The following is a 23,071-nucleotide window of genomic DNA, read 5'->3' on the forward strand; positions in this document are numbered from 1 at the left end:
AAAAGTATTTATTAGTGATATATATATATATATATATATATATATGCTCTGAATACTTCTAAGAAGACTTACCCTGGAGAATAAGGTTTACATGTGTTGGCATCTTTATCCCAGCCACAGTATGGATCGCGTACACATCTAAGACAATTATCGTAGCGGTGTGCACACATAACTAAATCAATTTGTTTTATTCTGTGGTCGCTAGCTACATAAATAGCTTTATGTTCGTGTGATATTTCCATGGCTTGAATGGGCTCACCTGTTGTTACTTCGAATACATCCAATAAGATTGAGCGTGACTCACCTTCAGACTCGAGCCACTGGACGATCTTGTACACACGGCCGTCATTTGATCCTGCGTAATAAACTGTATAGTCAATATCCATGCCAAGAAAATCAATACGCAATCTGTCGACTACAAGCTTGCTGAGCACAAGATCACGCTGGTAGAATACGGGCTTGTCATTCTCATGACTGACTGCCGAGTCCATGAGCGGATGCGAGCGAATGAAGTTAAGAACATTGTCGGGCAAAGTTTCAGTATCGTTGACACACTGACCAGGTCTTGGTTCGGGTACCTTGTTCGACAGTACCGGTAACCAAGCACTGCTGGAGCTTGCTTGTTCCTTAAATTTGCCACGGAATGCCTCTTGAATTGCTTCTATGTGAAATGAGCAGATAGCTGATCCCATAAGCCCGTTTGTCGATGTGGTAAAAGTTCCATAAAAGTGCGTATTGTCCTCGGGTACCTTGTAGATGCTCTCTGTAATCGAATGATCCATCAGAAAAATGTCAAGTCTAAAAATTAAGTATTATTTGTTTGTTTTTCGAATATTTTTTTATTTTTCATACTCACGTATTTCGTTGAAATAGAACGGGAACTCGCCAGGTATAGAGCAATTGAGACGTGCTTTTAGGTATGTTGCCCAATTTTGTGAGAGAATATTTTTACCTCCTGTGTCTCTTTTACAGACACGAGCGACTCGAGAATATACGCTTTTGCCACAGTTTATATACTCTACAGCTGTTTCACGGAAGAAGAAGAATACATGCTCACCAATATCAAATGAACCTACGAAGTTTGGCTCTGCAACACATTAGAGATACTAATTGTTAAATAAAATCATTACTAAAATCGCAAAAGTACATATTTATTTACTTGAGTGATTATAATAAAAATCAATATAATAAATATTGTGATAAATTTAACTAGATTAAAATAATTATTGAATTCATTATTGGATCCGAATAAATTAAAATTATTATAACAAAGAAACGCAGCAAGAAGTTGAATAAAAAGTTAGTTTTTGATAAGATTAATACTAAATTAATACTAAAATTTTGTCTTAAATCATTGAATAGCAATAACGACAAAAAACTATAGTTGTTAATCTAACTTAACAGAATATAAGTGAATTAGACTTTCATCTTCTCATTATCCGATATTTCTACTACAAAATATTTTATCATCTTACTTATTGACATCAAAAGTACGAAAAATTCTATTAGAAATATTATATCTTCTATTCTACATTTGTTAAATATAGGAAAAATAACATATTCTATTCTTTCTACTTCGATAGAAAAACATGAATCGTCTATGGATATTTGAATTTCTTCTTAAGAAAACCACTTTTCAGTTATATGAGCAATTTTACGTAGTTAGATTTCCAGACAATCAACCGAAATATAACTAATTGTAAATTATACCTAATAGAATCAGGGACATAACTCTGATAGTTATAACTTCGTAACATATTCAAAACATATTTCTGATCTAAAAAGAAACACGAAGTTATTGTTAAATGTAAATGTATAAAGTCTCGTTCGATTTAAGAGCACGATTAACTTGACATATACGAGGTGTGATCAAAAAGTAAGGTGAATTTTTATTTTTCACAAAAAATATTTATTTATTCATCAATTTTTATTTTATCTCCTTCAAAGTAATCCCCCTCGGATATAATGCACTTGTACCAACGCTTTTTCCAATCCTCAAAGCATTTCAAAAAATCATTTTTTGTGATCTTGTTTAGTTCATCCTTCGATGCCGTCTTTATCTCCTCAATCGTGGCAAAACGCCGTCCTTTCATAGGCCTCTTCAGTTTTGGGAACAAGAAGAAGTCACATGGCATCGTTACTGTGTTGGTTTTAGCCAAAAATTCGCGCACAAGCAACGATGTGTGAGCAGGGGCGTTATCATGGTGCAAAAGCCAATTTTTATTTTTCCACAAATTCGGACGTTTCTGGCGGATTGCTTCGCGCAAATTGCGCATAACTTGCAGGTAATATTCCTTATTTACTGTTCTACCCTGTGGCAAGAACTCATGATGCACCACGCCCCTGCAGTCAAAGAAAACTGTAAGCAAAACCTTTACATTTGATCGAACTTGGCGTGCTTTTTTTGGTCTTGGTGATCCAGAATGCCTCCACTAGGACGATTGAGTCTTAGTCTCGACGTCATAACCGTATACCCATGTTTCGTCACCTGTTACAACCCTGTTGAGTAAATCTGGATCATCGTTGACGTCATTCAGTAGCTCTTGGGCGATGCTCATGCGACGTTTCTTTTGGTCGAAATTGAGCAATTTCGGAACAAACTTCGCTGACACACGTCTCATGTCTAAAACACTCGTCAAAATTGATTGGCACGAACCAAATGAGATGCCAATATCATCAGCAATTTCTCTAATGGTAATTCGACGATTTCCCAACACTATTTTCTTCACTTCTTCAACATTCTCATCAGTTGTTGATGTGCTGGGGCGTCCAGAACGAGGTTCGTCGTCGGTGTCTTCTCGGCCTTCTTGGAAGAGTTTATACCACTTGTAAACATTTTTTTGGCTTAAAGTAGACTCACCGTATGCCACTTTCAGCATTTCAAGTGTTTTGGAACATTTGATTCCATTTTTCACACAAAATTTAATGCAAACTCTTTGATCCATGTTTTTAGACAGCAGCAAATCGTGGAGCACGCAAAACACTTCTAACCTTGATGCCTCTCACAAACAAACCAAACATACTACAAAGCTGAAATTTGGAACGTATGTTCTAGACGAGTGTACCGACATAACCAAATAAAAAAGTCGAAGATCGAACGGACGTAGCCCGCTAAATTTCAAAATTCACCTTACTTTTTGATCACACCTCGTATTAGTTGAATCGCTAGGTGATTGAGCAAAATTTTTTATTTATTTTTTTTTATTATTAATATTTACAATTTGTCTTACGTATTGAGACAAAAGCAAACGTTGTTGCTATTAGACACACACACGCACACACACACACAATAAACAGCAGTTTACTCTAGAGAGTATACTGTCCTTGTTTTACAGTCTGATTGAAATAATTATGTTAATTTATTTGGGTATTCATTAGTTTATATTTCTTCAGTCTGTTGTTGACGATGGATATCTTGAGAAGTTTGGTGGCAAGTTTATTTGGGTGGTTTTGAAGTCTGGAATTAGATTTTTCGTAATTTCTTTGCGTTTTAATTTCTTCTTTCACTACAGGTATCTGTAAATCATTTCGGATAATTTAATTCGGTACGAACCGTACTATATTGCGTAGGACTTTCGATTGGAATCTTTCCAGGGTTTCAATATCCGAGTTAAAAGCAGTACTCCACAGTTGAATGTTATATGTCCAGACTGATTTAAGTACAGCTTTATATAGGAGCATTTTTTTTCAATTGACAACTCTGATTTTGTTCCGATGAGCCAGTACATTTTTCTTCATTTTAGTCCCAATTGTTTACGTTTAGTAAATATATGTTCTTTCCATGTAAGTTTTCGATCTAGATGAATACTTAAATATTTTACTTGATTGTGTTGCGGAATATATTTATCGTTTAATTTAATAGGAGGACAGGTATCTTTTCGAAGTGTAAATGTCGTATGTATTGATTTGCTTTCATTTATTATTATTCATCAGGAATTAAACCAATTTTGAAGGTGTTTTTTATGTAGTTTTGTAATATTTTGGTTGCTATTGTTGCCTCTGAGTATACTGTTAAAGTTGCTGTACCATCTAGATAGATATTAATAGACTTTGGAGGGTCCAAGATACATAACAGATGTAGCGTTGGACTTAGAACATGGCCTTGCGGTACTGCTGCTTTTATTAACTGACGTTTTGATACGATTTTATTTGTTTTAACTTGATAGGCTCTATTGTGTAGATATGACTATATCAATTCGTAGTGGGGCTGAGGAAAAAATCTCTTAAGCTTGTGCAGTAGCCTTTAATGCCAAACCTTGTCAAAGCCCGGACAATATCCAGGAATATCAGTACAGCATTGTTTATCTTCGATGGCTTTTCTCGCAGCAAATACTATTCTACTACTGTGATCAAAAAGTAAGGTGAAATTGTTTATAAAATATAATTTCTTTATTCTTCCTAATCAATTTCACCCCCTTCAAAGTAATCCCTGTGCGATAAAACGTACTTGTTCCAACGCTTTTTCCAGTCCTCGAAACAGTCAAAATAGTCTTTTTCTGGTATAGCCTTCAAGACCATCTTCGATTTGGTTTTTATCTTCTCAATCATGTCAAAACGGTCACCCCGCATTGGCCTTTTGAATTTGCTGAACAGCCAGAAGTCGCACGAAGCCAAATCAGGCGAATACGGTGGTTGTGGAACGATAAGTCGAGTTTTTAGCAAAAAAAGTCGTGAAAAACCAATACAGTATGACATGAAGCATTATCGTGATGAAGAAACCAAGAGTTGTTTGTCTATAATTCCGGCCGTTTCAGTCGAATAGCTACACGCAAATGATGCATAATACACATATAATATTCTTTGTTGACAGTTTGGCTCGGCGGAAGGAATTCATAGTGCACCACACCACGATAATCAAAGAAAACTGTCATCATAACCTTGATTTTCGATCGACTTTGCCGTGGTCTTTTCGGTCTTGCTTCACCTTTTGCACGATATTCGCTGGATTGGTCGGTGATTTCAGGGTCGTATGTATAAATCCAAGCTTCGTCTCCAGTAATAATGCATTTCAAGTGGCCCTAATAGTCCGACAGTAAATTTTCACACATATCAATGCGACGTTTTTTTTCCAAAAAATTGAGCGATTTTGGCACCAATCAAGACTTGACGCGTTTGAGACACTAAACATTCATCTAAATGGTTTCGGCTGAGCTGAATGACATTCCAATACTATCAAGGAGGTCTCTGATTATCAATCGATGATTTTCAAGCACCAAATCTTTGATTTTTTGGACATGGTGCTCATCGATAGACATTGATGGTTACCCAAAGCGCGGTTTGTCTTCAATGCGTTTTCGGTCGCTTTGAACTCGGTATACCACTTATAAACGTTTTTTGTGCCATAGTTTCATCACCAAAGGCCTTCCGCAACATTTTCAACATATTCGCACAAGATATTTGTTCCGCAAACAAAATTTTATTACAATTGCAGTAACGATGAAAAGTCAATTAATAAACTTGAATAATTAACGAAAAAAATGTCGCAAACAATGGACATATTGTTAAAATTAGTAACCATACTTATTAATAAATTAGTATAACCATGTCAAATCTGTCAAATCTAAAAATTGCTATCTGGAATGCAAATGGCCTTACGAGAAGACACCTCGAGTTAAGAGCATTTTTAATTCAAGAAAAGATTGATATTATGTTAGTCTCAGAAACACACTTTACTAGCAAAAATTTTCTCCGCTTACCAAAATACTCAGGACACAAAACAAATCATCCACTCGATAAAGCACACGGAGGTACTGCGATTCTAATCAAAACAAATATAAATCACCACGTTCACAAACATACTAGTGAAATATTTCTTCAAGCAACTAGTATAATCATCAAAGATAAAGAGGGACCGATTACAATATGAGCTGTTTACTGTCCTCCAAACAAAACAATCACAAAGGAAAAATGGACAAAATTTTTCAAAACACTAGGAAACCGCTTTATAGCAGGAGGGGATTATAATGCGAAGCACCCGTGGTGGGGATCTAGATCAGAAACTCCAACACACAGAGGCTCTATAAAATACTACAAAAAAATAAATTCACCCCGATATCCACCGGAGAACCAACATACTAGCCTACAGAATTAAAAAGGCTCCCGGACTTGATTGACTTTGCAATAATAAAAGGGATAAACAAAAATTATGTCGAAGCGGTATTATGCCTAGAACTTACATCGGACCATTCGCCGGTAATAATTACTCTTCACCGTCAAGTACACAACAATGTAAACAAACACATAAAAGTGGGCTGGAAAAAATATACTCTTTCCATAGATGAACGCATTACATGTAATATCCCACTTAAAACAACTATCAATATAGAAAGCTGCATAAATTCACTCAACGTACTCTTATTTAACACCAATAATGACTACTCTACAATAACAACCAGAAATAATACGCAATAAATCAATTCCTCTAGAATAGCCAAAAAATCAAAGAAAAAAGATCAATAAGAAAAAGATACCAAATAATCAGATCAAGTCAAGATAAATCAAAACTCAACAAAGCAATCAAAGCCCTAAAGAAAATGCTACAAGAAGAAAAAAATATCCAAACATAAAATTATCTTAGAACACTCAGTCCAACAGAAGCAACAGACTATTCACTATGGAAAGCTACAAAACGAATTAAAAGATCAACAACATATATACCGCCTATCAGAGAAGCGGATGGTGAATGGCCGAGATCGGACGAGGAAAAAGTTGAAACCTTTGCAAACCACCTTAGCACTGTATTCCAGCCACACCAATGAATAATTACCAAACGGGAAGAAAGAATTTTATTAGAAGTATCTGATGCACAAGATAGCACTCCGATCAACTCGATAAAAATGAAGGAAGTATTACTCATTATTAACAATATTAAAAACAGAAAAGCTCCCGGATTTGATAATATTACGGGAAAAATGATTAAAATGCTACCCAAAATTGCGATAAGATACATAACGATTTTTTTTAATGCATGCTTGCATCTCTGCAATTTTCCTTTCCAGTGGAAAGTAGCTGACAAGGGAACCACCCCAACCCGACCTTACCAATTTAAATGATTTTGGGATATGTTGTAGTACTTGAAAAAAAATTAAACACGTGTTTTTTTTTATCGGCCCATAAGGGCTTTTAAGGGGTGAAATCCACCCTGAAAATCAACTCTTCAAATAATTTTGTTTAATATTTCTCAGCATCAAATGAATATTTTTCGGTAAACTCAACGTTAAAAAATTTCTTATAATAAAGCGCTTTTAAGGACATAACATTTATACCGAAGAGTTGCAACCCCTTTTTTAATAGAGGTAAATACACTATTTTTTATACTGTTTTACGACATGTAATATAGTAAATCAGCTCGAGTGATTTAAAAATCGCACTAATAATGAGAAAATACCAAAATTAAATTGACGTGTTTCCGGATTTAAAAAAAAAATATGTTTAAAAATGTTCTAACGGGTGAAACACCACCTAGAAACCACCCCCGTCAAACTATCAGCAGGTTACTCCACCTAACCCTGGGATAAACAAGTTTAGTCGTTTGTTATTTCTTGAAATAATTTAATCCTATGCATGAGCGAGCTACCTCAACTAACCAACCTGCCTCTAACCCACCAAACCTCCATATACCAACCTTTCCGAACCACATGTAGGCTAACCCACCTAATCCTGTGAAAAGCAACTTTAGTTGTTTGTTATTTCTTGAAATAATTGAATTTTACACCATAAGCGAGTTATCCCAGCTGTATAACATACCTCTTATCCACCTACCACTAACCTATCTAACCTCCACCCTTATAAACCCCCCTTACCGAACCACATGCGGGCTAACCTTATATAAATAGGGAAAAATAAATGTATTTCTTGAATAACATTCATGTTACATAACAATATGTCCCAAGTATTACAAATTTTATGTAATAATTATTATTTTCTTTTCATTATAAATACAAAAAAAATAAAAATAATTAATAACGGCTTATAAATATAAGATTTGAGACTAAAATAAATTATAAATAATTATTAATTATTTCGTTTTTTCGAAATTAATAATAATAGTTATAGTATCAGTTTTTTTTTAATTATTTGCATTGTATTACATATAGCTGTGTATAAAAGAGAGAGAGAGAGAGAGAGAAATAGCTAAAACACGCGGGCTAGACGGCAATTCACGGGAGACCGGCAAGGATACCGCACGCGCACGGGAACCGTTTGGTGGTTCTTTGAAAAACCGAGCGTGGAATCGATCCTGTGGGGTGAGATTGAGTGACAATGAGGAGTGAATGTTGTGAGTGTCGAAAATACTCGGCAGCGATCGACGAGTAAGGGTGACCGAACGAAGGCTGTTACCCGAGACAAGAGACCCGACACGTCGCCCATCACCCGCAAGTACCGACCCGTAGGCCATCCAACCTCGGCGACCCTGGGCGACGATACTCGAACAACCAGGCTCGGGAAGTAAGGCGTAGCTGTCTGCAGCAGCGTTCGCCCGCGTAAGTTTTCTTCTTTGTTTCGGTATTGCGAGCGAGAATTCAGGGAAGCGAGCGCATGTAAACAGCGTCGGCTGCGTGTTATTCGAAATTGTATTTTCCGTCTCTCTCTCACGCGAACGTACGATTAGGCCGCGTATCGCGAATCTCTCGGCCAACGTAAATAGTCGCGCCAATGTAGATACAAGGAGTGAATAAATTCGGCAGAGATATACCAATAAGCCGGTATATTCATTCGCTAGTCCCGAATATTCTCTACGTTCCCTTTTCCTCCGCACCGTTTTCTAGGAATCTTCGACCATTGCTTTTCTTTATTGTTTCGTGCTTTCGCGCTCGTTTTCAGGTTGCGCGGCAAGCACAGAGCTAACCAGAAGAGGAAAACAGCGAGCAGCGGTGATACATCGATTTTGTTAACGGACGACAATTTAACACTTGAATAAATTACCAACCGTTACAATTTACATACAAATTTTCCGAACACGAAAATATAGTACATAACAAGAAGAAAAGTTTTTGTCTAATACGTAAGTATTTATGTCACTTATCATATATAATTTTATTCAAATATTTTTATTTGTAAACATGTGAAATATAACTGTTAAAAACGTATGATCGAATTCTATCTATAGACTAGGTTTTCTTTTGTCTTTTGTAAAATTATTCAACTGCAAAAAGAGTATTTATATCTTGATTTTGTTTTAGATTAAAACATGAAGATCAATCCTTCGAACGTAGTCAATTTATTATTAGTATATTTTCAAAGTTTACAAATACCAGATAGCGAAATTAATTTCAAAGAAATTAAATTTTCAGAAAAGTTGAAAGAAATATTAATAGATGCCGTGTATGAGTTTAATGATATTGATATGATTGTTGAAGAGACGTTCAACAGATTTTCATGAAGATTATAAAGATACTGATTCTAAAATAATCGAAGATGAAGTTGAACATCACTTTCCTGATCCTGATTTTACACCAACGAATCAGTGCACAAACGATGATGAAGAAATCACATTTGATTATAAAGAGCCGTAGAATTTTGGATCTACGAGGTGTGATCAAAAAGTAAGGTGAATTTTTATTTTTCTCAAAAAATATTTATTTATTCATCAATTTTTATTTTATCTCCTTCAAAGTAATCCCCCTCGGATATAATGCACTTGTGCCAACGCTTTTTCCAATCCTCAAAGCATTTCAAAAAATCATTTTTTGTGATCTTGTTTAGTTCATCCTTCGATGCCGTCTTTATCTCCTCAATCGTGGCAAAACGCCGTCCTTTCATGGGCCTCTTCAGTTTTGGGAACAAGAAGAAGTCACATGGCATCGTTACTGTGTTGGTTTTAGCCAAAAATTCGCGCACAAGCAACGATGTGTGAGCAGGGGCGTTATCATGGTGCAAAAGCCAATTTTTATTTTTCCACAAATTCGGACGTTTCTGGCGGATTGCTTCGCGCAAATTGCGCATAACTTGCAGGTAATATTCCTTATTTACTGTTCTACCCTGTGGCAAGAACTCATGATGCACCACGCCCCTGCAGTCAAAGAAAACTGTAAGCAAAACCTTTACATTTGATCGAACTTGGCGTGCTTTTTTTGGTCTTGGTGATCCAGAATGCCTCCACTAGGACGATTGAGTCTTAGTCTCGACGTCATAACCGTATACCCATGTTTCGTCACCTGTTACAACCCTGTTGAGTAAATCTGGATCATCGTTGACGTCATTCAGTAGCTCTTGGGCGATGCTCATGCGACGTTTCTTTTGGTCGAAATTGAGCAATTTCGGAACAAACTTCGCTGACACACGTCTCATGTCTAAAACACTCGTCAAAATTGATTGGCATGAACCAAATGAGATGCCAATATCATCAGCAATTTCTCTAATGGTAATTCGACGATTTCCCAACACTATTTTCTTCACTTCTTCAACATTCTCATCAGTTGTTGATGTGCTGGGGCGTCCAGAACGAGGTTCGTCGTCGGTGTCTTCTCGGCCTTCTTGGAAGAGTTTATACCACTTGTAAACATTTTTTTGGCTTAAAGTAGACTCACCGTATGCCACTTTCAGCATTTCAAGTGTTTTGGAACATTTGATTCCATTTTTCACACAAAATTTAATGCAAACTCTTTGATCCATGTTTTTAGACAGCAGCAAATCGTGGAGCACGCAAAACACTTCTAACCTTGATGCCTCTCACAAACAAACCAAACATACTACAAAGCTGAAATTTGGAACGTATGTTCTAGACGAGTGTACCGACATAACCAAATAAAAAAGTCGAAGATCGAACGGACGTAGCCCGCTAAATTTCAAAATTCACCTTACTTTTTGATCACACCTCGTATAAGTCAACTTAAACTCGGGAAGAACATTAGCAGTTGAAGGAGAAAAGCAGGTGCAATGTCTGGTACAATCGGTTTCATCGACAACGCACAGTTATATAATTCAGCCAACTATATCAGCAACCGGGAAACTTTTATCACCACTTTTTATAGTATTAAAAGAAAAAAGTGGTCAATTCGGTCCCATAGTGGAATCTTCATTATTTAGACCAGAAAATGTGCATGTGGATGCATCTAAATCTGGAAAATTAACGACAAGTTAGTATATTTTTGTTTATTATAATGCAATGACATAAAAAAATGTTGACATTTTTTTATTTTAGATCATTTTAAAATTTGGTTGAAAGAAGTTTTTTACCCAAATGTTGGACCTCAATCTGTACTTTTACTCGACTCTTGGAGTGGACATTGCGATAAAGCTGTAAGGGAAACGCTGCCGAGAAAGAAAATTGTTAATATAAAAATAATTCCCACAGGAACGACCTGGGAACATCCAACTACTCGATGTTTATGGATTTCGTATTTGGAAAAACTTCGTTAGACTTTTATCAGATCAAGTTATTTTGATGGACTATGAAATAAATCTACATTTAAGAAATAACATCATAAAAATGCAGTCTCTTGTCCATAACCAGCTTTCTTCACCAAGATATATAAATATTTTTAAATACATTTGGTATAAAAGCGGCTACATTGCTGAAAAATCAGATAAAATAGATAACCCTGTTGATTTTAGTTTTGGAGATTCTTGCAATATACATTGCGAAGTAGAAGCATGTAAAAATGTTGCTATAATACGGCATGGTTGGTGTAAAAGATCATTATATTTCAAACACTTTTTCAATGATTATCATTTCTGTAAGGAATTCGTTGAATGATACATTTTAATTTACCAATAAATAAAAAAAAGAAAAAGATGAAAATTATTATGAAAAATCAAAATATATGTAGTATCGCGTACGATGGCTCTTACGTAAATATATTTATGTATCTATATACGAACATAAATATATATGTATAGATCTATAAATGATAATCAGACCTCGTGTTATTTTCGTGTTTATTTTTAAGAGATATTTCTCGCCATTTTGGTACTATTAAAATAAAATGTATTAAACATATTTTTATTTGTCATAAATTATGTTTGAGCTACAGATATATTTTATTAAAAAAAAATGGGATACCCCACGTACAGTGTAGAAATCAATTATTTTAAGAAAAAGCAACCGATAAACTCAATTCTCCCAAAGTTAGATCTATTAGCCTACATTTGGTTGGATAAGGGTGGTTTATGGAGGTTTGGTGGGTTAGAGGCAGGTTGGTTAGTTGAGGTAGCTCGCTCAGGCGTAGGATTAAATTATTTCAGGAAATAACAAACGATTTAACTCGTGTTTCTCAGGGTTAGGAGGTTTAGCCCGCATGTGGTTCGGTAAGGGTGGTTTATAAGGGTGGGAGTTAGATAGATTAGGGATAGGTGGATAAGAGGTATGTTACACAGCTGGGATAACTGGCTTATGGTGTAAAATTCAATTATTTCAAGAAATAACAAACGACTAAAGTAGCTTTTCATAGGGTTAGGTGGGTTAGCCTACATGTGGTTCGGAAAGGTTGGTATATGGAGGTTTGGTTGGTTAGAGGCAGGTTGGTTAGTTGAGGTAGCTCGCTCATGCATAGGATTAAATTATTTCAAGAAATAACAAACGACTAAACTTGTTTATCCCAGGGTTAGGTGGATTAACCTGCTGATAGTTTGACGGGGGTGGTTTCTAGGGGGTAAAACATCCCTTAAATATATTTTTTACTAAATCCGGAAACACGTCAATTTAATTTTGGTATTTTCTCATTATCAGTGCGATTTTTAAATCACTCGAGCTGATTTACTATATTACATGTCGTAAAACAGTATAAAAAATAGTGTATTTACCTTTATTAAAAAAGGGGTTGCAACTCTTCGGTATAAATGTTATGTCCTTCAAAGCGCCTTTTTATATGAAATTTTTTAACGTTGAGTTTACCGAAAAATATTCATTTGATGCTGAGAAATATTAAAAAAACTTATTTGAAGAGTTGATTTTCAGGGTGGATTTCACCCCTTAAAAGCCCTTATGGGCCGATAAAAAAAACACGTGTTTAATTTTTTTTCAAGTACTACAACATATCCCAAAATCATTCAAATCTGTGAGGTCGGGTTGGGGTGGTTCCCTTGTGAGATTGTATTAATACCTAAACCTGGAAAACAACCAGAACTGTTAATGTCTTATAGACCGATCAGTCTTCTACCTTCACTATCAAAAATTTTTGAGAAACTAACAATAGCTAGAATCACACCAATAACAGCAAACAGGAAACTTATCCCCGAGCATCAATTCGGATTCAGGAATAGTCACTCCATGATTGAGCAGGTTAATCGAATAGTGGCTGTGGCTAGGAAGGCGTTAGAGGACAGAAAGTATTGAACTGGAATATTTCTTGATGTCTGAGAAGCATTCGACAGAGTGTAGCACGAAGGATTGTTATACAAGCTCAAGAGATTTCTTCCTGTGCGCTACTACGAGCTACTTCAGTCATACCTTCAAAATAGAAAATTTCAAGTAAAAATAGACAAGTGTAAGTCAAAAAGCCATCTAATAAAGGCAGGAGTACCATAAGGCAGTGTTCTTGGCCCAACGCTATATTTGTTATACACCTCGGACCTACCAATATCAAATAACATCGTGACAGCAACATATGCAGATGACACAGCAAATCTATCTGTACAACTAGAGGCAACAACAGCATCCAAAACAATTCAAAATTACATAGATAATTACCTCCAAAATTGGCTTAACTCGTAGAGAATAATAGTTAACAAAAGTAAATCAGTTAACACCACATTCACCCTCCGTAAAAATACGTGGCCATCTATTACACTAAATGACAAATACATACCGCAAAAAGACCATGTCAAATACTTAGGCATTCACTTGGATAGAAGGCTGAGATGGAAACAACATATATTTACAAAAAGAAAACAACTAGGATTAAAATGGAGAATGTACTGGCTAATCGGAGCAAAATCCGAGCTAACAATCGAAAACAAAATCTTATTATATAAAGCAGTACTCAAGTCAGTCTGGACTTATGGTATCCAACTATGGGGAGCCGCTTCGAAATCGAACATCGAAATACTGGAAAGGTATCAATCGAAAGTCCTACGCAGCATAACAAACGCGCCTTGGTTCGTGCCAAACGAGATCAGTCGAAAAGACTTACAGATTACAACAGTAAAGGAAGAAATAATCAATTTCTACAAAAAATACCAAACTAGATTGCAAAACCACTCAAACGTACTTATTAGCAAACTGCTCTCGGAAGAGATTACCAACACTAGACTTAAGAAACATAAACTGATGAGCGACGAAATAGATTAAGTTAATTATGCAAAAACTGTAAACAAAAATAGCATACTCAATGGAGTGTTCTGTTATTTAGATTGTGTATGTCAAGTAGTAGAAACATTTGCTTCTTGTCTCACTATGTGAGACAGATTGTAAATTTACATGGAATTTAAAAAAAAATTATCTGAAGCTGCAAAAAAGAATATACAAGTGTGTGAGTCTTTCTCCAATTGTTCGAAACCTTTTTTTCCGTCGAAATGAAACATTGTATAATTGATGCGCATAAAAAGAATAATTATGATGTGAAATAACAAAATGTTAACAATTTTATAGGTATAGTTATTTTCAGTTCATTCAATAAAAGAAAGTCTCAGAGAGATTATTGGTCATCTGATCCATTCTTATCTAATGAAATTATTTCTTCTCCAATGACTCGTGGTAAGTTTGAAGAAATCAAGTCTAAAATAAAATATTCAAAAGCTAAGGATAAGAATCCAAACGATAGAGGGTGGCGGGTTTGTTCGATATTGAAACTTTTCCAAAACCACCTCTTTAAGTTCGGAATATGGAAAACTTCTACATCTATTGATCAAATAATGGCCAAGTCTTATGCAAAAACTGTATTAAAACAATTTATTCGAGGGAAATCAGTAAGGTTGGGTTTTGAAATTTTGGGGGTTATGCACTTCAGACGGCTATCTATTGAATTTAGATCTATATTGCAGTAAAAATTCCCAAACCGGAAATAAATTAGCAAAATACTCGTATGCTTTAAGTACTCGTGTAGTATTGAATTTATTAGAATCTTTTTTTCCGCTAATAAATTATAATAAAACCCCTGCATTACATTTGTACTTTGATAACTTTTTTTGAATATGATTTTGATTTTACACGTGCAAAAATTACGTTTGAAATGCATCGGCACTATAAGAGATAATCGAGTCAAAGAAAAGAATATACTTGAAAAGAAAGCTCCACGAGGTACTTATATTCTAAAACATGATCAAAATAGTGGCATAAATTTCATTACTATTATGAATTCGAAAGCCCGTTTAAATAGCTTCAACTGCTGCAGGTAGAAGTCCACTATCAACTTCGAGAAAATATAGTTCAGAGACTCGACCCAAAACTGACGTATCTTTTCCGCAAGCTTTTCATTTGTACAACTTTATGGATGGTGTTTACGTGCATAATAGACACTGCAATAATGTACTTCCAAATATACGTTCTAAAAATAGACATGGATCATTTTTATAAGATTTATACAGACATCCATTACAAATGCCCATGTAATTTTCAATGTTACACGTGATGGAAAGAAAAAAGTTGGAATAAAAGAGTTAACTTTTTCGACTGTTAAATATTATATTTAAAAAGGTCAAACAAGTAAAACAGTTCATACACGATCTAATAGGAACAAATTAAACAAATTATTCAAATCAAAATGTCCAATAAGAACAAGGATCTATTGTGAAAAATGTTATCTATATGTATGCAATAATTGTTGGGCAAAAAAGCACTCATAAAAAAAATGTTAACGTGACAGGCAAGAGGACTCACGGAAAAAAGCACTCCGACACGTGAGAGGCAAGGTGACTCACGAAAAACGTACCCCGAAACGTAAGAGGCAAGGCAACTCACGAAAAGAAAGTACCCCAAAGGAGACAAAGTTCTACCACGTCCATGCTGTTGTCTCTAAGTAATGCTAAGAGTAAAAAAAAAACATTGTATATGCACAGAATCAGTAAAAAAGTAATCAAAGAACACTCACAAATTTTGTCAAAAATTTTTTAGGTATTTTTGAAAAATTTGATTTTTTGAAATTATCGAAAATCAAATATTGTATTCGAAAATTCTGAAAAAATTAAACAGTGTTCTTTGACTAATTTTAAGACATTTTTGTTCTTAGAAATTTTTTTCTGAAGTTGATAGTTTTTAAGAAAACGATAGATTAAGATTTTTATACAATGTTTTCATTCTCGCTGCCATTTTGAAAAAACATATCAATGAATTTTTCTGAAAAAAATTCCTCTTAATGTTGGAATACTATGATTACCTCTGACTATAATAAAAAGTTGATACCTCTGCGGTATCATTGTAAAAAATAATGCGAAAAAATTTTTTTTTTCGAAAATCTTCACGTTTTTCACGTTTCAAATTCAGATACTGAAAGAGCATCAAATTTCGCGTTAGAATAGAGGTATTGTATTTCTTTTATAACATTTTTTATAACATAATAAATAAACACGTTGAAAAGTTAGTAAAAATTCTGATCGCCTAGGCGTTAATGGGTTAAGTCATTTAAGCCACTTTCCATAATCTATTGCTTCTGTAGAACTCAGTGATCTGATATAGTTCTACGTTTGTGTGTTTTTTTCTTTCTATAACATTGTCTTTAGATCTTTAGATGCTTTATTTGCTTTAGTTTTGTCTTGACTCGATCTAGTTATTTGATACCTTTTTCTTAAGAATGTGTTTTTTTTTTTTGGGTTATTTTAGTAAACGTGAATTGCTGTGTTTTATTTCTATTTATTGGAGTAGAGCATTTGTTAATAGTATCAGTTAGAATTACGTTGAGCGAATTGATGATGCTTTCTATATTATTAGCTGTTTTAAGAGAAACGTTGCGCGTTATGCGTTCTTCTATATAAAGAGCATATTTTTTACAGTCGACCTTAACGTTATTTTTTACTTTATTAAAAACTTTGTGGTGTAGAGTAATTAGTACCGACGAATGATCTGATGACAAATCTTAGCATGATGATACTTCACAATAATTTTTGTTTATACCTTTTAGTATAGCAAAGTCAATAAAATTCGGAAGTTTATTTATATCTGTAGGCCAGTATGTAGTTTGTACTTTATGTATGTACTTTATATATGTACTTTAGTAAGCGGGTGATTACATCTTGATCTAACTTTGAAATCTTGCTCTTCTTTGCGCTTATTTGCTTCGTTGTTTCTTCTTTACTATGTTTTTATTTATATTCTTTGTTTTATTCAAGTATTTCGTACCTCATGCTTTGTTACTTAGCCAGTAATCTGACAATTGTGCTTGTCGTTTTTTGTTTTGAGTTTGATTTTCTGGGCTGTTTTTTTGTCTTTTCCTGCTTACGATTCTCTAGTATTCATTGTTTTTATTAGGAGTAGTCTTGTTATTTCCTGACTAAGTGGCCATTTCGGGCATTGTTTTTTTTTGGAGTATATTAAATTAAATTTTGAATTTAACTGTTACTTTACTGATTGGCTAATACTTTAGCTTTTGGAAAAGATCGCAGTGATAGCACACCTCAATGATTAAACGTTGACTGATTGAGAGAAATATGACTAGGTTATCATCAACGCTATCAAGCCTAATAGTTTTGTGACATAAAAAAGTCAAATTCCTGAATAGAGATGAAGGAAGAAAGCCTTACTGTTAGCTCCATTTTTTGCTTTCATCCACAAAAGTGGAGACTCTAAGATTTCTTAGAGCATGAAACTTTGATATCAATATACGATCGCAATAGTGTCAATAAATTTCAATTTCATAAATTATATTCTCCTCTTCCGCTTATTCTTTTCGCACTTTTTCTCCTTATCGGTAACTTTCTTCTCTTTGAACTCGATATCAATCGTTTAGATACCGCTTAACGCGACTTTTCTTTTTTGACATTTTCATTTGTTTCGGACCTCGATTCTGCCAGATCTAGTTCTTGAAGTTATGCTAAGTACGCTTCTGTCAATTTTTCCTTTTCCGCGTTTCTCTTCTCTGCCTCCGTTATATGTCGCTCGTTTAGTGTTTCTCCCTTACCGTATTTTTTTCCGGATCACATCAACATGCATTTCATCATTCATTGATGCACCAGTTTTGCCTTTGTTATATCCACCATATATTTCATCCACTTTCACTCGAACCATAGAATCTTTTTTTCTACAATTTCTAATTTAATGTTTACATTGTTAGACGACAAGGCAGATAACTTCAACGTTGATAATTTATTAACGTCCGTTCTACCGGTTGTAAAGACAAACGACGTCGATGGTAACGATGCCTTAATTATCCTCTACCAGTCGCAATGGCAGACGGCGTTGACGATAGCACCGTATGTCGATGAGAGTGATGGCAATGTCTTTTTATTATATCTTTTTGTGTTCCCACTGCCACTTTTTCTGAGCGTCGAGCAAGGTTCGTCAGCACTTCTCTGTATTCTTTGCCCTCTGTCTTGGATTTGGATTTTGGAGAATTGTCGTTAACGTATTCTGAAATAATTTATAAAATTAAAAATAATCCTAGTGAATCGATAGAGGCTCAACATAATGACAAGTTTAATAATGAAGCCCAGACAAATGCACCAAATTTGCTAATCGATCTAAATAATATAAAAAATATTTTTTTCATCACCTAGAGCGATGCAATTTGAAGAAATCATTAAAAAATGCTTAATTTTGAATAAAAAATTCACATCAGTACTTCCGTATAGTCTATTCTGTAATTAGTGATTCACTATCGTTTGAGCCCTAACACTGAATTTTTATTGCATAATTTATGACTTGCTTTGTACATCGTTTATGATATGCTTAGAAATAGACTGCCTTCCTGCTTCACCCGTAGTAGAGCTGATCTTGAACATTTCATTACGCACATTTTTTTTCATGAGGTGTCTAACATGCTCCCAAGGATTTTTCTTGTAGTCCGACTGTAGCTTGTCTCGTTTCTGCTGACTGATGAAAACTGTAGATCCTTCAAAATGTTCACTCTGTAAGGATGAAGATACGTTTATTTTTATTTATTTGGAAACTCAATCTTATTTAAAAAATAGATACAACATCGATAGTAACACTATGCAGCAAAATATTCATTTTCTTACACAGATTCAAAATTGCATGGAATTTTGCTATATCTTCATGATTGATTATAAAACTGACTTTTTGTCTACAAAATAAAATCAAATAATGTTTTGGAAATGACTCTGTAAGATTAAAAACTATCATTTTTGGAATAAAATTACTTTTTGGAATAGCCTTGGAAAAACAACTAAAGTCCTGAGACTTTTGTACAGCGCAAGTATCAGTAGGTATAGTAGCAGTACTGTTATTTTTTTCTTTGGAGACATACATCTCATATGATATGTTTGGTTGTTTTTTTTATTGTACGGAAAAATCGTCAACTTTCTCGGTTTGCTGTTGCGTTGAATACTTCGGTCGCTTATCTCGTATTGAATCGGAATCAGAAACTTTGTTTTCATCCTCCCTGGAAACATCGCTGGTTGGATTGTCATCATCGATATTGAATTTCACAGCATTATTATTTGAATAAATTTAAATAATTGAGAAAGCTTTAATGTTCATATAAACAAATTAATTAGAATTTTGATAAGAATTTTTAATTTTTCCTAATTTAATTTCGTTTTGATTAATATAATAAGATCGAGGACGAAAAAGTCTATAATACGACACATAAATAATTGCTACTTCGTGAAATAAAATAATCTGTTAAAAGGATCTAAATTAAGAATTGCAAAAAAGTTAGACGCACTTAAACTTACTTCGAAGTACGTAGTACATGATTACTGTTATGATACAAATAGTCTAGAACCTCACGATGATGCCTTGATCTTAAATGTTAAACAAAAGGGCAAAAAATTCGTAGAAAAGAATGAAAACGACAGTCACTTGGTAATAATTCGCATTACAGTGCATCGTTAGTTTTTAACAAACTTTCGTATGTGAATGATTATGCGATACATTACTTGGATAACCTAGTGCTTCGATAATTTTCCTAGATAACAATTTCCAAATGACCAAAAAAATGCTACTTAGTGTTGTTTCAACACGCATAGACTTATACTGTAAAAAGTTAATAATCGTAACACAGAGGATGATTAGCGATACAATCAATAACTTGTATCATACGGTTGGAAATTAATAAGTATTAATAACTACAGTATATTATAACTCTTTATTCTGCCGTATTTTTTGTATAATCTCTGGTGTAGATACACGTACAACTTACGCTATGCGAAAATAAATTTAATAACACAGGCCAACAAAATTTGACAAAGGTTCAGAACCAGAGACCAGACATAATATATTCGAAGGATTTTGATGCGCTGAATCTAAATCCGAGCTCAGAATTGCGCCAGCACCTCATGATTTTGAGATATCCTAACCTAAAAGGGCGAAAATCACGTATTTTGGCTATATTTGATACTTTATAACATTGCGAATAAATTTTCTTATGCAAAACTGACAACGGCATCTGAAAGAGCAACTCTTGGTCTACAAAATGCACTACCGATTTTTGTTTTTATGTCTTTTGGTAATGTAGATATCGTCGTTTGAAATTTAACACCTATGAATTTGTTTATACTGCGACACACAAAAACGAGTGACCAGACATAGTACACCCGAAGGATTTTGATGCGCTGAATCCAAATCCGAGCTCAAAAGTGCGCTAATAGGTCAGGATTTTGAGATATTCTAACCTAAAAGTGCGAAAATCAAATTTTTTTGGCTATATACGGTACGTTATAACATTGCGAATAATTTTTTTCATGCTTAATTGACAACGGCATCTAAAAAGCAATTCTCATCGTACAAAAGCACTAACAATTTTTAGTTTATGTCTTCTTTTATCGTCAATTGAAATGTACTACTTATCAATTGGTTTATACGGCAACGCGATGAATTTCGACTATTATAACTCAAATCCCTGATCTTGGAGCATTGCAACCTGCGGGACAATAAACCTGGCCCACTTAACCATAAATCCCTTAACCCCCAAGCCCTGTGACCTTCGATGCAATAATCCCCGTCCCTTTAACCCCAAATATTTTAACCCAAGAAGGTTATAACAAGCGCGGTAATAAAACCTGCCAACTTAACCCCGAATTTCTTCACCTCGCAATCCTGTAACCTGCGATACAATAGCCCTAGACTCCTTGTGGCGCAAATTACTGGGCTCAGGCATTAAGGGATTTGCGTAACGGCATCGAGGGTTATAACATCACAGGTTTCAGGGCTACAGGGTTAACGGATTTAAGGTTAAGGGGTCAGTTAAAGGTTAAGGGGTCGGGGGTTTTTGGGTTAACAGATTTAGGGTTATGGCCACGCAGATTATAGCCTTCTAGAATATCTCGGAATACTGACGTGCTGGCGCAATTCTAAGCTAGGATTTGGATTTAGCGCATCGAAATTCTTCGGGTGCGTTATGTCTAGTTTTTGGTTCTGAAGTTTGTTGGTCTGTGACAGACAGACAAATATTAGAATTAAAAATTTAAATAATTTGTTTAAATAAATTTAAATGTACAAATCTGACATCAAACTCGTGATTAGTAACCCCCAAAACCATGGAAATGTGGTGCAGCTTGCAAAAATATTCTATTATACAGGAATTTGTTTAAAGAAATTTTTTAAATAAAATACATTTTGCAAATCTGATATCAGATTCATAACCAGCGACCTCAAAATTCAGCAAAAGTATGTGCAACTTGCAAAAACATTGAGTCTTGCAACATTTGTTTAAATAAATTGTTTAAATAAATCTAAATTCATAAATCTAACATCAAACTCGTAATCAGTGACCCCTAAAACCGCGGAAATGAGGTGCAACTTGCAAAAATATTCAATTGTGCAAAAATTTGTTTAAACAAATTGCTTGAATAAAATAAGTTTTGAAAATTTGAAGTTCTGATATCCGATACGATCAGCGGAATCAAAAACCGTGAAATCTTTCATTCGTTTTTGAAATTCTGTAGATAGATGATGTAGAATATTACGTAACTTGAAATGTATGATTGTATGCTGAAGCTGAGATAGGTGAAAGCTGAGATAACCAATTTTGTGACATGCTAATCTTTCCGTGTTAGAGATCACGTTTGATTGGCGGGCTAACGGTTGATTTTCCTGTAAATGTTATTATCTTATTTTTTTCTACTTTATTTATTGTAAGAATATTTATCATAAGAACATTTTTTATCCTCTTTGTTATTTATTATAAGAAAAATGAGTTCCACAAGCCCTTGTGCAAGAAAAATTGATACATTTTGTTATGTTTGTGGGAAGTTTGAAACAACTTCTTATCGACGATCGATTAATGATCCAATCAAAACTCTATATATGAAATGTTATAAGGTTCCGATCGACAATTTAGATAAGACATGGGTACCGTCTTCAATTTGTAATTCTTGCAGACTTGCTATGTTGAAGTGGGATGATAATAGCAGCAATATGACGGTTATTGAACCGACCATCTGGCGTGAGCCCAAGGACCATGAAACTGATTGTTACTTCCGCTTATGTAATACAACGGGTTTCAATAAACAAAATTCAAATAAAATCATCTACCCTGCGGTAGCGAGTGTAACACCAGCCAAAGTAGGAAAAGTAAGTAAACCCGGAAAAGAAGTTGGTTCGGCAAAAGTTGAACCGATGGATATTGATACAACTGAAGATGTCTCTTTTGAAGATAGTTCTGATGACGAGAGTTCTAAGCTTTTTGACCAAAGTTTGTTAGATGATTTTATTCGAGACCTCAATCTTCCAAAGGATAAAGCTGAACTCTGTGCTTCAAGACTCCAAGAAAGGAAGCTATTATTACCTGGAACAAAAGTGTCAATTTACAGAAACCGAGAAGAGGCGATCATAAAGTACTTTACAATGGAGGATGTGATGGTGTACTGTAATAACATCGAAGAATTGGTTAACTTGTATATCCAAGATTTGTACAAGCCAGAAAACTGGCGTCTCTTCATTGATTCTTCCATACAAAGTCTCAAAGCTGTGTTACTACACAACGGAAATAAGTATGCGGCACTTCCTGTAGGTCACTCAACTGCACTAAAAGAATCATACAATAGTTTTCAATTTCTACTGGAAAAAATAAATTACAAG

At 34.6% G+C, this 23,071-nt stretch overlaps 1 protein-coding gene across 2 annotated transcripts in view; it reads right to left on the minus strand.

The window, feature by feature from the left end:
• LOC131670744 (semaphorin-2A) overlaps nucleotides 1–23,071 on the minus strand; it is a 545,588-nt gene that overhangs the window by 125,050 nt on the left and 397,467 nt on the right. For both annotated transcript variants that reach the window (XM_058946635.1, XM_058946626.1), the window contains exons 7-8: nucleotides 857–1,087; nucleotides 73–763 (exon numbers count right to left, since the gene is read on the minus strand). In XM_058946635.1, the coding sequence (XP_058802618.1) occupies nucleotides 73–763; nucleotides 857–1,087 (922 nt within the window). The remainder of the gene's footprint in view (nucleotides 1–72; nucleotides 764–856; nucleotides 1,088–23,071) is intronic.

This window comes from Phymastichus coffea, unplaced genomic scaffold, assembly GCF_024137745.1.
Source record: "Phymastichus coffea isolate CEN01 unplaced genomic scaffold, Cenicafe_Pcof_1.1 PCOF00009, whole genome shotgun sequence".
In the NCBI taxonomy this organism is placed as follows: domain Eukaryota; kingdom Metazoa; phylum Arthropoda; class Insecta; order Hymenoptera; family Eulophidae; genus Phymastichus; species Phymastichus coffea.